Source organism: Pan paniscus, chromosome 11 (genome assembly GCF_029289425.2).
Source record: "Pan paniscus chromosome 11, NHGRI_mPanPan1-v2.0_pri, whole genome shotgun sequence".
NCBI classification, from domain to species: domain Eukaryota; kingdom Metazoa; phylum Chordata; class Mammalia; order Primates; family Hominidae; genus Pan; species Pan paniscus.
The window spans coordinates 58,319,005-58,333,150 of record NC_073260.2 but is presented as its reverse complement, the minus strand read 5'-3'; the positions used below and the strand labels follow the sequence as shown (position 1 = coordinate 58,333,150).

Here is a 14,146-nt window from a genome sequence, read left to right as displayed (position 1 = left end):
AGTAGATTAATTATAACAGTGGCTAAATGTGGAAAGGGGTTCAGAGGTGTGGCTGAGTCAGAACACACTGGAGGCTGTCTCACTAGCCCAGAAGGAGGGTAACTGTAACACGTTGATCCCTGTTCCACTCCTGTTGCTCAAATAAATATCCGACTTTGAAAATTAAGCTAATTTAACTTCATGATTTTGATTGGAATTAACAGTACAGATGTTCCTCAATTTATGATGAAGTTGCATCCAGATGAACTTATTATAAATTAAAAATGCATTTTAATACATGTGACCTACTGAACCTAGCTCAACCCAGCCTAACTTAAATGTGCTCAGAACACTTAAATCAGCCCACAGTTGGGCAAAATCACCTAACACAATGCCTATTTTATAATAAAGTGTTGAATATCTCATGTCATTTATTAACTACTGTACTGAGAGTAAAAAAAAAAATAATAATAATGGTTGTGGCCAGGCGTGGTGGCTCACGCCTGTAATCCCAGCACTTTGGGAGGCCGAGGCAGGCGGATTACGAGGTCAGGAGATCGAGACCATCCTGGCTAACATGGTAAAACCCTATCTCTACTAAAAATACAAAAAATTAGCCGGGCGTGGTGGCACATGCCTGTAGTCCCAGCTACCAGGGAGGCCGAGGCAGAAGAATCACTTGAACCCGGGAGGTGGAGGTTGCAGTGAGCCGAGATCGTGCCACTGTACTCCAGCCTGGGTGACAGAGCAAGCCTCTGTCTCAAAATAATAATAATAATAATAATAATAATAATAATAGAATAATAGTTGTATGGGTACTTGAAATAGGGATGCATATGGTTTCACATAGGGAAGTCGCAATATTGTAAGTAGAACCATTGTAAATGGGGATTGTCTGCACTTAAAATTTACTCAGTATATCATATGAAATCCCCAGCATCTGGTATACCCATTCCTATATGTCCCAGAAGAAAAAAGAAAATAAGATCCACTGTGTTCTGTTGTCAGGAGCATACATATTAAGGTTATCTCTTTTAGAGAACTGAGCCTTTCATTTGTCTGAGAAAATCTTTATTTCTTCACTTTTCAAGGAGAAGGTTTTGTTTTGTTTTGTTTTCTCTCTTTCACACTTTAAGTATCTCACTGCATTCTTGCTGGCATGATTTCTGAAGAGAAGATGCTGTAATACTTATCTCCTATGTAGGTAAGGTGCTTTCTTCCTCTGATTATTTTTCAGAATTTACTTTTACCTGGCCTGGGCACGGTGGCTCATGCCTGTAATCCCAGAACTTTGGGAGGCTGAGGTGAGTGGATCACCTGAGTTCGGGAGTTGAAGACCAGCCTGACCAACATGGAGAAACCCTGTCTGTACTAAAAATACAAAAATTAGCCAGGCATGGTGTCACATGCCCATAATCCCAGCTACTCAGGAGGCTGAGGCAGGAGAATCACCTGAACCCAGTAGGCGGAGTTGTGGTGAGCCAAGATCGTACCATTGCACTCCAGCCTGGGCAACGAGAGTAAAACTCCATCTCAAAAAAAGGAATTTACTTTTATCTTTGAATTATATAGTTTGAAAATATATGCCTGGTAGAGTTTTGGGGGCATTTCTCCTTCTTTGGTGTTCTCTAAACTTCCTGGATTTGTGTTTTGGTGTCTGATACTAATTTGTGGGAATTCTCAGTCATTATTTCTTCAAATATGCTTCTGTTCCTTTCTTTCTTTCTTCTCCTAGAATTCTCTTTACACGTATGTTACACCTTTTGTAGTTGTGCCACTGTACTCAGATATTATGTTCTGGGTTTTCTTTTTGCAGGGGGTGGGGTTCAGTCTTTTTTTCTCTTTGCTTTTCAGTTTTGCAAGTTTCTATTGAGGTATCTCTAAGCTTAGGGATTCTTTCCAAAGCTGTGCCTGGTCTACTAATAAGCCCATCAAAGGCATTCTTCATTTCTGTTATGCTGTTTTTGATCTCTAGCACTCCTTTTTGCTTCTTAGAATTTCCATCTTGCTGCTTACATTGTTCATCTGGTCTTGCATGCTATCTACTTTACCCATTACAGCTTTTTCCATATTAATTATAGTTGTTTAAAGTCCTGGTCTGATAATTCCAATGTCCCTGCCATATCTGACTCTGGTTTTTGTTTGTTTTGTTTGTTTTTTGGTTTTTTTGAGACAAAATCTCGCTCTGTCACCCAGGCTGGAGTTCAGTGGCACGATCTCAGCTCACTGCAAGCTCCGCCTCCCGGATTCATGCCATTCTTCCTTCTCAGCCTCCCGAGTAGCTGGGACTACAGGCACCCGCCACTATGCCCGGCTAATTTTTTTTGTATTTTTAGTAGAGACAGGGTTTCACCGTGTTAGCCAGGATGGTCTCAATCTCCTGACCTCGTGATCCGCCTGCCTCAGCCTCCCACAGTGCTGGGATTACAGGCGTGAGCCACCGTCTGTTTTTAATGCTTGCTCTGTCTCTTCAAAGTGTGTTTTTTGCCTTGAAATTTTTTCTTTTTCTTTTTTTGGAGACAAGGTCTTTCTCTGTTGCCCAGGCTAGAGTGCAGTGGTGTGACCATGGCTCACTGCAGTCTCCAACTCCCAGGCTCAAGCGATCCTCCCACCTCAGCCTCCCAAGTAGCTGGGACGACAGATACATGTCACCATGCTGTTTTGTTGTTGTTGTTGTTGTTGTTGTTGTCGTCACAATGCTGTTTTGTTGTTGTTGTTGTTGTAGAGGTGGGGGTCTCACTGTGTTGCCCAGACTGGTCTCAAAACTGGTCTAAGGCTATCTTCCCTCCTCAGCTTCTCAAACTAATAGGATTATAGGTCCAGCTGAAATTTTTCTTGATAACCAGATGTGATGTACCAGGTAAAAGTAACTGTAACTGCTGTAAAGAGGCCTGCAGTACTATAAGTAACATGTGTGGGAAGGGGAAAGGTTCTGTAGTCCTGTGATTAGGTCTGAGTCCTTTAGGGAGCCTGTGCCTCTGGGCTGTGACCTTCACAAGAGCTTCTCAGCCCTCCCTCCCATCACCACCCTTACATGGGACAGGATGGCCAGAGGTGGGTAATTTCCTTCCTCCAGGCAGGTTAGGCTCTGAAAACAAAAAACAAAACAAAACAAAACAAAAGAAAACAAAACACCAGTAGCTTAGGTGAAATATTTGCCCTTGAGGAAAGACCTTGTTAAGAACAGAAAGCTCTGGTGTACTTCAAGACGGTTCCTTTTCACCTTCCCTTTCTGGAAGCATGAGGAGATTTTTCTCCAACATTCACTGTGAGAACCTGGTCAAGCTAGGTGTCAAACTCACAGAAGTGTGGGGACCCTTCTCTGTCTGGGTCTTCCTGGAGTTTTTAACTCTCAGATGTGTCCACATCGAACATCCAACAATTCGTCAATTAAGTTTAGGTTTTCCTACCTTGACAACGGTTTCCCCAAAGGTTAGTGCTTGTGGAAGAAAATTGTCATTCTGTATATAAGCCTGCCTGTCTCTCCAATTTTGAGGGGCAGTGGTTTGTTCTGTGACCTCACTTCTCTGCTGGATCTAAAAAAATTGGTTAATTTTTCAGTTTGCCTGGCTTTTTACTTGTTCTTAAGATAGAGTGCTGACTTCCAAGCTCTGAAGCAACTGCTTTTTGAAGGTTATTACGATATATACATTTCAAGCTATTAGAGTAGTTTGAAATTGCACATTTTATAATCATTATTGCTTGATTTGTACAACTAGAGAATTTATTACTGGCTATAGAGCAATGCGGCATCTAAAGAGAAGGTGACATTTTCTAGGGCAGAAAAGAGACCAGAGTTTAGTGATTCCCCTATCATTAGCTAGATTTTGTCAGTAGATACTTCCCTAACCAACTTTTCTGAGCCTTGGTTTCCTCATCTTAAAATGATGACAACCAAGGTCCTTCCTGGTTGTGACTTTGGTTGAGTCTTTTGATATCCACCAAGACCATTTTTATGGGATTTCTCACTTTGCTTTAATTGTTTGAGTCAGGGGATTTTGGAGGTAATTGGTATCTTATGGCAGAACGCCTGTGTTTCTTTATCTTCAGCACATTGCTGTGCAGGTGGCTCTGAATCTTCTGAATGTCCCCTGTAAAGTTTTACTATTTTTTGACAATCTTTGCTAAGGCACTTTAAATGCCCATGTAATTTCAGTTATTTGTTTCTTTTTCCTTGATGCTTGCTGACCCATTTGGTTATTGTCCAAATTTATGAAACTTTTGAAACCTTTTGTCAGCACAATAAATGAGAACAGTTTATTCCAGATTTCCACTTTGCAGAGAGTTGGAAGAGCTAGGTGACAACAAATTTCTGTAAAAATGTAACTATTTAAAAGGCGTTCTAGTGCAATCTTCTATAATCAAGCTGTGTTCATTTCTTTTTTTCCTTTTTTTTTTTTTTTTGAGATGCAGTCTTGCTCTGTCGCCAGGCTGGAGTGCAATGGCGCAATCTTGGCTCACTGCAACCTCTGCCTCCCTGGTTCAAGGGATTCTCCTGCCTCAGCCTCCCAAGTAGCTGGGACTACAGGTGCGGGTGCCACCACGCCCAGCTAATTTTTGTATTTTTAGTAGAGATGGGGTTTCACCACGTTGGCCAGGATGGTCTCGATCTCTCGATCTCGTGATCTGCCCGCCTTGGCCTCCCAAAGTGCTGAGATTACAGGCATGAGCCACCATGCCCAGCCCAAGCAGTGTTCATTTCTAATATCTAAAGCATGAGAAATAATCAAGTTTCTTTGGTTATGAAAAAATTATATGCCATAAAAATCACTAAATTATTTAAGATGCACATAGAACATTAACATATCTATGTTATTTCTTAGCATTTTTAAACACCTCTGTTTTTTCTAAATACAGAAAGCATGTAAATCACCGAATCAGAGGTTTGTATTTTATCATGATGCACATGAACAGATGTATTATGAGGAGTGTAGGAGCTAGAGAGATGCCTTGGCAGAGCATTGAATCTTACCTATAATCCAACCCAGGCAAACAAGAAATACAAGAAAATTTTGTTGACAACAAAATTAATAAATACATATTTAATGCTTCTACTTAGCAAGTACACACTATCAAACTGCATGTTTTAATAATGCTGCCAACTAGGTAAATTTCTCCTTGGTCTATTCTGATCTATGCATCTAACGATTATCAACATACCTGTCATATTGCAGTACACAAGAAATGGTCCCAGGGGGCCACTTCCATCTGCATCAATAGAGTAAAGCCCAGATGGGTTCCCTCGGTGCTTGTGGGCTTCACAAGACTGCTCGTAGAGAGCTGTAGGAGAACACCAGCCATAAGAACCAGAAAAAATATCTCCAGATGTTGAGTCAGTGTCCAAAGGTTTGCATTTCTGAATTACAGACATGTGATACATATGACCCAACATCATTTTTATAGTGTATGACAGTATATTTGATGAGATGCAAGAAAAATGACATTTAAAAAATTAAATCTATTTTTATTAACAAAGGAGAAAAAAATTACCTAGTCAAAATACATTCAAATGTTGGATGTTGTTAGATGCTGAATAAATATTCGGTCACAGTGTATTTCTATTTTGAGGAAGAAGGAAAGATTGTGTTGGTGTTCAAACATGAAGATGTGCTTACAGTGGGAATGTGATACTATCTTCAATAGACAATCTTTTGGCAATGTCTAGAGACTGTACTTTCTCTACATAAATGTTTTCTTTTGCTTTTAGGCAAGAAAGCATGCAAACTCTGAAGCACAGTGTAAAACACTTGAAGAGATACGAGAGGAAAACTTTGTGAATCTGAATTCCGCGTGCTATTGAAGCATGGTTCTTTTCAAACTCATGGCAACTATACCTCAGAATTAAACTCTATAATTAAGGAAGAAACCCTCATTCTCCCTGTAATAACTGAATACCTAAGCACATTAAAATGCCTAAATAATCTGGTATTTTCCCATAAGCATTCTGTAAAGTTTTTCTTAAGCTATGCGGCAGTTATACCCTTTGCTTCCTTTAAAACAATATGAATGAGCATTTTAAAGAGATAAATAGAATTTATAAGCTATCAACTTCTCGTCATTAAAAAATAATTAAAGCTGATTTAAAAAAGAAACGTCCCTAAGTATTTCGCAAGTGACAATTCAAGACAGCTGAAATTCAAAACAGGAGAGAAACTTTTTTGAAAGATATCCCTATATAATGTAAATTTACTCTAGCATAATTGAATATTTTCATTTGTGCAAGTAAATGTTTTACCAAGTACAAGGTATGGAATTAATATCTGCGGAGATGGACATTGTTAATCTTTATTTTTTGCCACTTATGGCATATTGATTTAAATAGATACATATATTTGTATATGTCTGGTAGGATTCACTCAAATTAATAACAATACTTAAATATAGGGCACAGACTAGGTTTGGAATGGAGACAAATATTGAGGAAAGTGACTAGAACTTGTGCTTTATGTGAACTGTTTGGCTTTTTAAATGATAATGTATACATGTATTAATGTATAGTATATATTAATTGAATACAATTGATTTTAATTGTATAATTAATTATATACAATGAGTTATATACAATTAATAATTATATACAATTAGTTGCACATAATTGATACATGTTATACAATTAGAAATACAAAATAACCTATTCAACGAGGTGTGGCAGTCTAGTCTCACAGTGAATGACTGTGGGCTTGGCAAATTTCTACCTATAGCCGTCAATTATTAGATGAGACTGACACTTGAAATACTTTTTCAATCTCCTGATATTTTCCCTCAGAAGTTTTTGGAGTTATATTTTGATTGCAGTGAATAACCATGGACTAATATAACTCAACTGATTAATTGCAGCATTAAATGCAATCAGACAATGCTGAGTGTGGTGGCGGATATAAATTTTCCAGGTAACACACAAGATTAGGCTTCTGCTTTTAGGTAAGATACTATGCCTGGAGGATGAAAGATACACAGAAGTAAAAGATGTGGTCCCTGCACCAACTCTATGACCTTATCAAGACATTCAGCCTCTGATGTGAGAGGCCACTCAACTCCTAGAAAATGTGTCACAGCGGCTGGGCATGGTGGCTCATGCCTGTAATCCCAGCACTTCGGGAGTCCAAGGCAGGTGGATCACAAGGTCAGGAGATCGAGACCATCCCGGCTAACATGGCAAAACCCCGTCTCTACTAAAAATACAAAAAATTAGCCAGGTGTGGTGGCGGGCACCTGTAGTCCCAGGTACTCGGGAGGCTGAGGCAGGAGAATGGCGTGAACCTGGGAGGCAGAACTTGCAGTGAGCTGAGATCATGCCACTGGGCTCCAGCCTGGGCGACAGAGCAAGACTCCGTCTCAAAAAACAAAAAACAAACAAACAAAAAAAAGAAAATGTGTCACAGCTTTATAAACAGGGACCCTTCTAGTACAAAAATCATACTTCATGCTTCGATCTGTGAGAGTCACTCCTGGACTGTCTCCTCTTTTGCCCAGATCCTTTACAGAACCTCAGGACTGGGAGCGCAGAATTCTCATTGCATGTATGAAGTGTGGTTTTAACACTCCACAGCCTGCCTTTCTCCTGTGGCTTTTGTGAAAATCAAATGTCTCACGGAAGAGTTCTTAAAAGTTTCAATTAGGAACTCAGGATGAGCAAGTGGAACTGAGGACTTTGCATCTCTGTTTCCTTGAAGACCCAGGGATGGGCGAAATATTCCTGAGGAGAAGTTGCTCAGAAACGTCAGTAGAGATATACAGAAAGAAAACTCTAAAAGTTAAAAACAAATAGGAAAAAAAAGGCTTTTCAGATTCTGTGATGTTCTAATTATAACAGGTTAGAGGTCAATAAAACGGCATGGCCTTTGAAATTCACAGAGGGTGATTCTTCAGTAAAGACAGATGATTTTTAATATGGCAGAGGCAGTTGAGAAGTGTTAGAATATGCCATCCCTTAGACGTTGTTCTTACACTTAAATGTCTACCAGAAGCATGAGGAAGGTTGGTTACAAGAGACTCGGGGCCCCATCTCCAGCGATTCTGATTTAGTAGGTTTGGGTAAGGCCTGAGAGTCTTTACTTGCAACAGGTTCCCAGGGGCTGTGGGTGCTGCTGGTGCATGGACCACCAATCAGGCATCCTGGAGCCAAGGCTGTGGAGCCAACCTCCTTAGCTCAACTCCTCATCTTCCCACAAACTAGCTGGGGGCCAAGTTACTTAACCTCTTTCTGTCCTCAACTCTGCAATGAAGATAATAAGAGTACTTTCTTCCAGCTGCTTTAGGGTTAAATGAGTTAATATATGCAAAGCAATAGCAGAGGGCTGACATAAGTACTCAATACATTAATACTTTTACAATTATTCACTTTACAATCATCATCACCACCACCAAAGAAAATCACAGTCATTGTAAGAGATCTTAAAGGTCCTCTAGTTTCTAGCTGATATCCCATTACCTCTTCAAAAATCTTACCATGTACAATCCCATGATTGCATCATCCCAGTGATTGTTAAAAAATCTTTAAATACCTTAAATGTAACATTGACAGCCTGGCAAGGGGTTGTTTTTCCACCTTTCTTTGACTGAGAAGATTCTCAGAATTAAAATTATGGTCCAACTCAAGTAATGGAACAAGCTGTTAACATCATGCATTTTTAATTTAATTTAGTTTCTACCTTTTACTATATCTGATTTTCCTAGACTTATTTCCCCATTGCTTGCCAGTTTCTTTTTTTCAATCCTATGCGTACCACGTATTTCTGTGCACTGTCTCAACACCCTTGTATTAAATAAGGTGGATTAAAAGTAAACTAGAAATTGAATGCTGAAATATCTCTTCTGATGTGTTTGCATGATTGCAAATATGCAGATACATATAAACAACTAATCAAAATGAAATGACAAAGAGATGCTGACAGAAACGAGAGGGAGGCGTGAGGCTTACAGGAATGGCAGGTCTCGCCCGTATAGCCTGTGCCCAGACAGTCACAGGAGAAGGTGTCCCACGACTGGGAACACTCGCCCCCATGCTCACAGTAGCTGGGCAAGCACCTAAAAGAAAACAGATACAACTGCTGTTTCCCTTTTTCAATCATCAAAAAATAAGTGTCTTACCAAAAACAGGTTAACCAAAAACAGGTTAATGTGAAAGAGCAGCATACGCAAGATAATCCCACATGACGTGATTACTGGGTCTGCCATCAAGGTTCTCTAATTATATTGACAAACTTTAGGTAAATATATCCATTAGCATGCAGCTGATTATTAGGTTTCTGTGACAGCTGAATTTTCAACACATTTCTTTTTTTCTTTGTCCCAAGTGACACAATAACTTGACATGTGGCTAGCAAAACCAATTACATACATAAAACTATGAAATATGGCATGCTCCATTACTATATTGTGGTCATTTTTAAAAGAAAGAAGGGGAAACAGGGAGGAAGATACAGAGGGGAGAAGAAAGAAACAGAAATAGCTTCAGTCACATAGTGACAGAGGTTCAGAAATTTTGAAGAACATTTAATTTAGGTCACCTTGTCGCCTTTTAGATTTGCAATAAGCAGTCGGTTATTGCTTTTTAAGCAATCTTAACACTGGTAATATGTCAATATGACCCAAAGCAATCCACAAATTCAATACAATTCTTATTAAAATCCCAATGCCTTTTTTTGCAGAAAACAAAAATCCATCCTAAAATTCATAGGGAACCTCAAGGGACCCTGAACCAGGCAATCTTGAAAAAGAACAGTTGGAGGTCTCACACTTTCAGAATTCTTGGAATCTGCTGCCACCCACTATAATATTGGGGGCCTAGCATGCCTGCCTCTCAGGATTGTTAGGGGAACAGGGAGCAGGGTACACTATGGAAACTGACCAGCACCTGACACAGAGTGTCACCAAGAGGTAGTGTGATCTTCTGGAGGCCTGGCCTGAATACCATGACCCACCTCTGCCTTGAGCAGGGTTGGATCTCAGCCTCTGGCCGCTGTCTCCCACTGCTGAGTACACAGCTAAGGACCTGGTAAAGAGTGAAGATTCTAAAGGACACTGACCTTCCAGGCCGTGAGGGACATCATAGTCCATGCTGGAGCAGCAGAGGCGGGGAGCACCCAAGTGCCCCTCACCATGGGACCCAGAGAAGTAACAGAAGAGGGGCTGGGAGGTTGTGACAGGCCTCCTGGCTGTGGTGGAAGGACGACCAGCAGAGAACTGGGGTATGAAGTTGACAGAAAGCCCCAGGGGCCTGTATTTGGCCTCTGGAGAGATCCTTTGAGGGGAACCTGAGGGGCTGGGAAGAATCCGCAGCATTCCCTACCCTCCCCATGCCCCCAGCCCCCTATCCTGGCTCTCCAGCACTGCACCACCAGCTCAGGGCCAAGACTTCCATAATTACATGGTGTTAATGAGCATTTAGTCTGCATTCAGAGAAGAGTTAGGGGCCATGAGAATCACAACTTTTCAAGTATTTCAAAGGCCAAGGCATGGAAAAGCCTGTGTGAACTGATCAGAAGAGGGGGAGCTAGAGTGACAGGCAAGGTTGGCTGGGGTGGGGGCCCACCCTCATACCATTTTTAAAAGAGCAGCTGTTCCTCTTCCCCCACATCCTTCTCCCCCTCCTCCCCTTCCTTCTTAATATAATGGAGCATCTTAAGATCATACCTGACTTGAAGATTCCACAAATTTTAAAAAACATTAAAAACCACTGCTGTTTGATATCAACAGGGAGAGAATAATTTTAGTTCAAAATATTTGGAAATAAGAACTATTTAAGTGATCTAGAGACTATCAACATGTATACACTATTTTTCTTCAACTAAACACAACATCAATTGTGAAAAATTTACATGTAGTACAAATAATAGAGGAAGTAGCTAGCATGCAGAAGACCAACAGAGGGGAAGATGGCAGAGGGAGGGCAGGAGTGGGGTCAGCAGCCTGGTCAGCACAGCCAGGTGAGGAGGTGACGGAGGCCTCCCTGCTCAGGGAGCCCCAGTTGGAACGCAGCACAGGACTCCATTGGAAGCTCTGCCATGTGGTATACAGGGCAAACCTTAAAACAGTATAGGAGTCTGATTTAAGAGGTGATTAAGAAGTTAAAACCTATCCTGGCCGGGTGTGGTGGCTCACGCCTGTAATCCCAGCACTTTGGGAGGCTGACGCGGGTGGATCACGAGGTCAGGAGATCGAGACCATCCTGGCTAACATGGTGAAACCCCGTCTTTACTAAAAATACAAAAAATTAGCCAGGTGTGGTGGCGGGCGCCTGTAGTTCCAGCTACTCGGGAGGCCAAGGCACGAGAATGGCATGAACCCAGGAGGCGGAGCTTGCAGTGAGCCGAGATCGTGCCACTGCACTCCAGCCTGGGCGATAGAGCGAGACTCTGTCTCAAAAAAACAAACAAGCAAACAAACAAACAAACACCTATCCAAACATAAACATCCATTATTTGTGACTCTGTCATCCAAAGTGCCCATTGCTATTTTTTGCGTAGCTTACAATTTTGACTAAAAAAGATAACTTCATACCCCTTATCCGTCCCTAAGTAGGATTTTTAGGTCTGGTATTTGAGTAACATATGTTTCTACTTTGTGAGTTAGTGATACGGTTTGGCTGTGTCCCCACCCAAATCTCATCTTGAATTGTAGTTCTCATAATTCCCACCGTGTCATGGGAGGGAACCTGTGGGAGGTAACTGAATCATGCGGGCAGATCTTTCTCATGCTGTTCTCATGACAGTGAGTAAGTCTCACAAGATCTGATGGTTTTATAAAGGGGAGTTTCCCTGCACAGGTTCTCTTGCGTGCTGCCATATAAGACGTGTCTTGTTTCTCCTTCACCTTCTGCTATCATTGTGAGGCCTCCCCAGCCATGTGGAACTGTGAATCCATTAAGCCTCTTTTCTTTATAAATTACCCAGTCTTGGGTATATCTTTATTAGCAGCATGAGAACAGACTAATACAATTAGATTTTTGTTTGTTTGTTTGTTAACAACAACAAAGAAAGGCTGATAGATGCTTACAGGCCTGTTTTCAGGATACTTAAAAGTGAATTTTCAGTATTTTCAGGTTTTCAAAACTTTATGTAAAGGGAACAGCAAAGGTCTTTAATTTTAACTCTGTAGGATGTCATTTTGTGTCCCCAAAGTTTTCTAATTTTATTGCTTTATAAAATTCAGGTTTTCAAAATAATCTCAGAGGAGCTAGTCTTCTACGTTACTGACTTTGGGAATGAAATAGTAAATAGCCTTTATTTGTAGCCCTATTTGAAAATAATTTAAAAGTGCTTTCTTAAAACCCTTATCTGCAATGATTATTGTACACATAATGGCTGAAGTTTAAGTGTGGCTCACACATACATGCTTAGTTGAGAATGTTTACAAGTAACTTTGGGGTACAATTTGGAGGCCTTTTTAAAATGTGGGATCTTAGAGACCAAGTTAGGCACCAATGTAACTCTTGGGACTTTAAGGTTAAAACAAAACAGCCTATAACAGTAAAAACAATAGTTTTGTACTTTGGGAGCTACATGCACAAAGCAGGCAACATGGATCATCTCTGAAAAGAGGCAGCCTCACGATATATATCTCATAACAGAAACACTGCAAATGGATCATATTTTGTGAGTAATTAACAAGGTATCAAAATAATGTCATACAAGTGAAGAAAATCACACTTGCATCACAGTTGAGCTGACAGCTGTTGTCACTCACAGTGTGGGCCCATGGGACATTACCCCTTAACTCAGAGACAGCTGAGCTCCCTGGCTAGTTAGCTGAGCAACTTGGGATTATATTAAGTGAGAAAATGGTCAGAAACCTTCCCAACTACCCTTCCCACGACTACAGAGTGGGGTTCTGGAGCTGGTGTTGAGATGTAAATGCAGTCCCAGCTGTGTGCCAAGAATTCAAATCTCAAGGTCAAGAATGACAGGTACTTGACAAATTCTTACACTTCATATACTCCTCATCTTTGAATTAATTCATTTTTCCTACAAATCAACAGAATGTTCACAGGGGGAAATTATTCCATGCTGAATAAATAAAGTCCATATGAATGAACTTTTCATTTAGTAGTAATTGCGTTTTTTTAGTATGTCACTAACTGTGAGTTATAAATTAAAACCTGTTTAGCCAGAGAGGATAATTTTACAGTTAATGTTTAAAACAGAATTGACTAACTGAATTTACTCCATGAAGAAGGCAGGTTTTGAAAGTTCTACCAGATGCAGATATAACTTTTTTTTTTTTTTTTTTTTGAGAAGAGTCTGGCTCTGTTGCCCAGGCTGGTGTGCAGTGGCACGATCTCATTCACTGCAAGCTCCGCCTCCCGGGTTCACGCCATTCTCCTGCCTCAGCCTGCCGAGTAGCTGGAACTACAGGCGCCCGCCACCATGCCTGGCTAATTTTTTGCATTTTTAGTAGAGACGGGGTTTCACCATGTTAGCCAGGATGAAGTTGATCTCCTGATCTCGTGATCAGCCAGCCTCAGCCGCATTACAGGTGTGAGCCACCACGCCCGGCCAAGATGAAGTTTTCTAATCCTCATAGTAATTATGACTATTTCATTCCCTCTCGAAAGATAACAACAACAAAAAAGAGAACGGAATGCCTTTTTCCAGCTGTCTACATTTGCTTTCTTCAACTTTGAAAACAGGCAAGCTAAAGCGACCTAGGATGGCCCTTACCTGTCTGTGATGCCGCAGGAGTCTATCTGGAGGTCCCTGAAACTCCCCAGCGCCCCCTGCTGTACTAAGATGGGATCCACCGCTTTGTCACCAATGGTGATGAGCCTTAGGCAGCCCTGAAACCCTCCCAGGGGGCTTTTACATCCAGAGCCAGAGCTGTTGCCCAGGCAGCCTGAATATGAAGACAAAAATAGGACAAAAGCAACAACTATGACAAAACTATTCCACAGTATTTGCTATATGAAGACTGCTGCTCCCGCTTGTTTATGGACATCGGTATGATGCGATGAGCTTCACCATTCATTAGAGAGGTGAGAAGGGGCAAGGTTAGAACTGATCAAATTTAAGGTAATACCTGGAATTCAGAATAAGAAATTACGGGGGAAAATTCAGATCTAAAAATCCTATAACAGGAATTATTTCCCAACCAAGTGAAAGGAGGTTTGGCTTCTTTTGTGAAATCTCATCTAAGAAATAATCATGCATTTTAGCATTATGTAGTATAA

The 14,146-nt window shown here is 40.9% G+C and overlaps 1 protein-coding gene across 6 annotated transcripts in view; it reads right to left on the bottom strand.

The window, feature by feature from the left end:
• The window catches only part of LOC117978859 (contactin-associated protein-like 3), a 239,003-nt gene that overhangs the window by 72,845 nt on the left and 152,012 nt on the right, over positions 1–14,146 (bottom strand). For 4 of the 6 annotated variants that reach the window (XM_055091856.2, XM_055091857.2, XM_055091858.2 and 1 more), the window contains exons 10-12: positions 13,641–13,812; positions 8,900–9,006; positions 5,140–5,259 (exon numbers count right to left, since the gene is read on the bottom strand). In XM_055091856.2, coding sequence (XP_054947831.1) covers positions 5,140–5,259; positions 8,900–9,006; positions 13,641–13,812 — 399 coding nt within the window. The remainder of the gene's footprint in view (positions 1–5,139; positions 5,260–8,899; positions 9,007–13,640; positions 13,813–14,146) is intronic. The other 2 variants (XM_055091859.2, XM_055091860.2) reach the window with 1 other exon arrangement.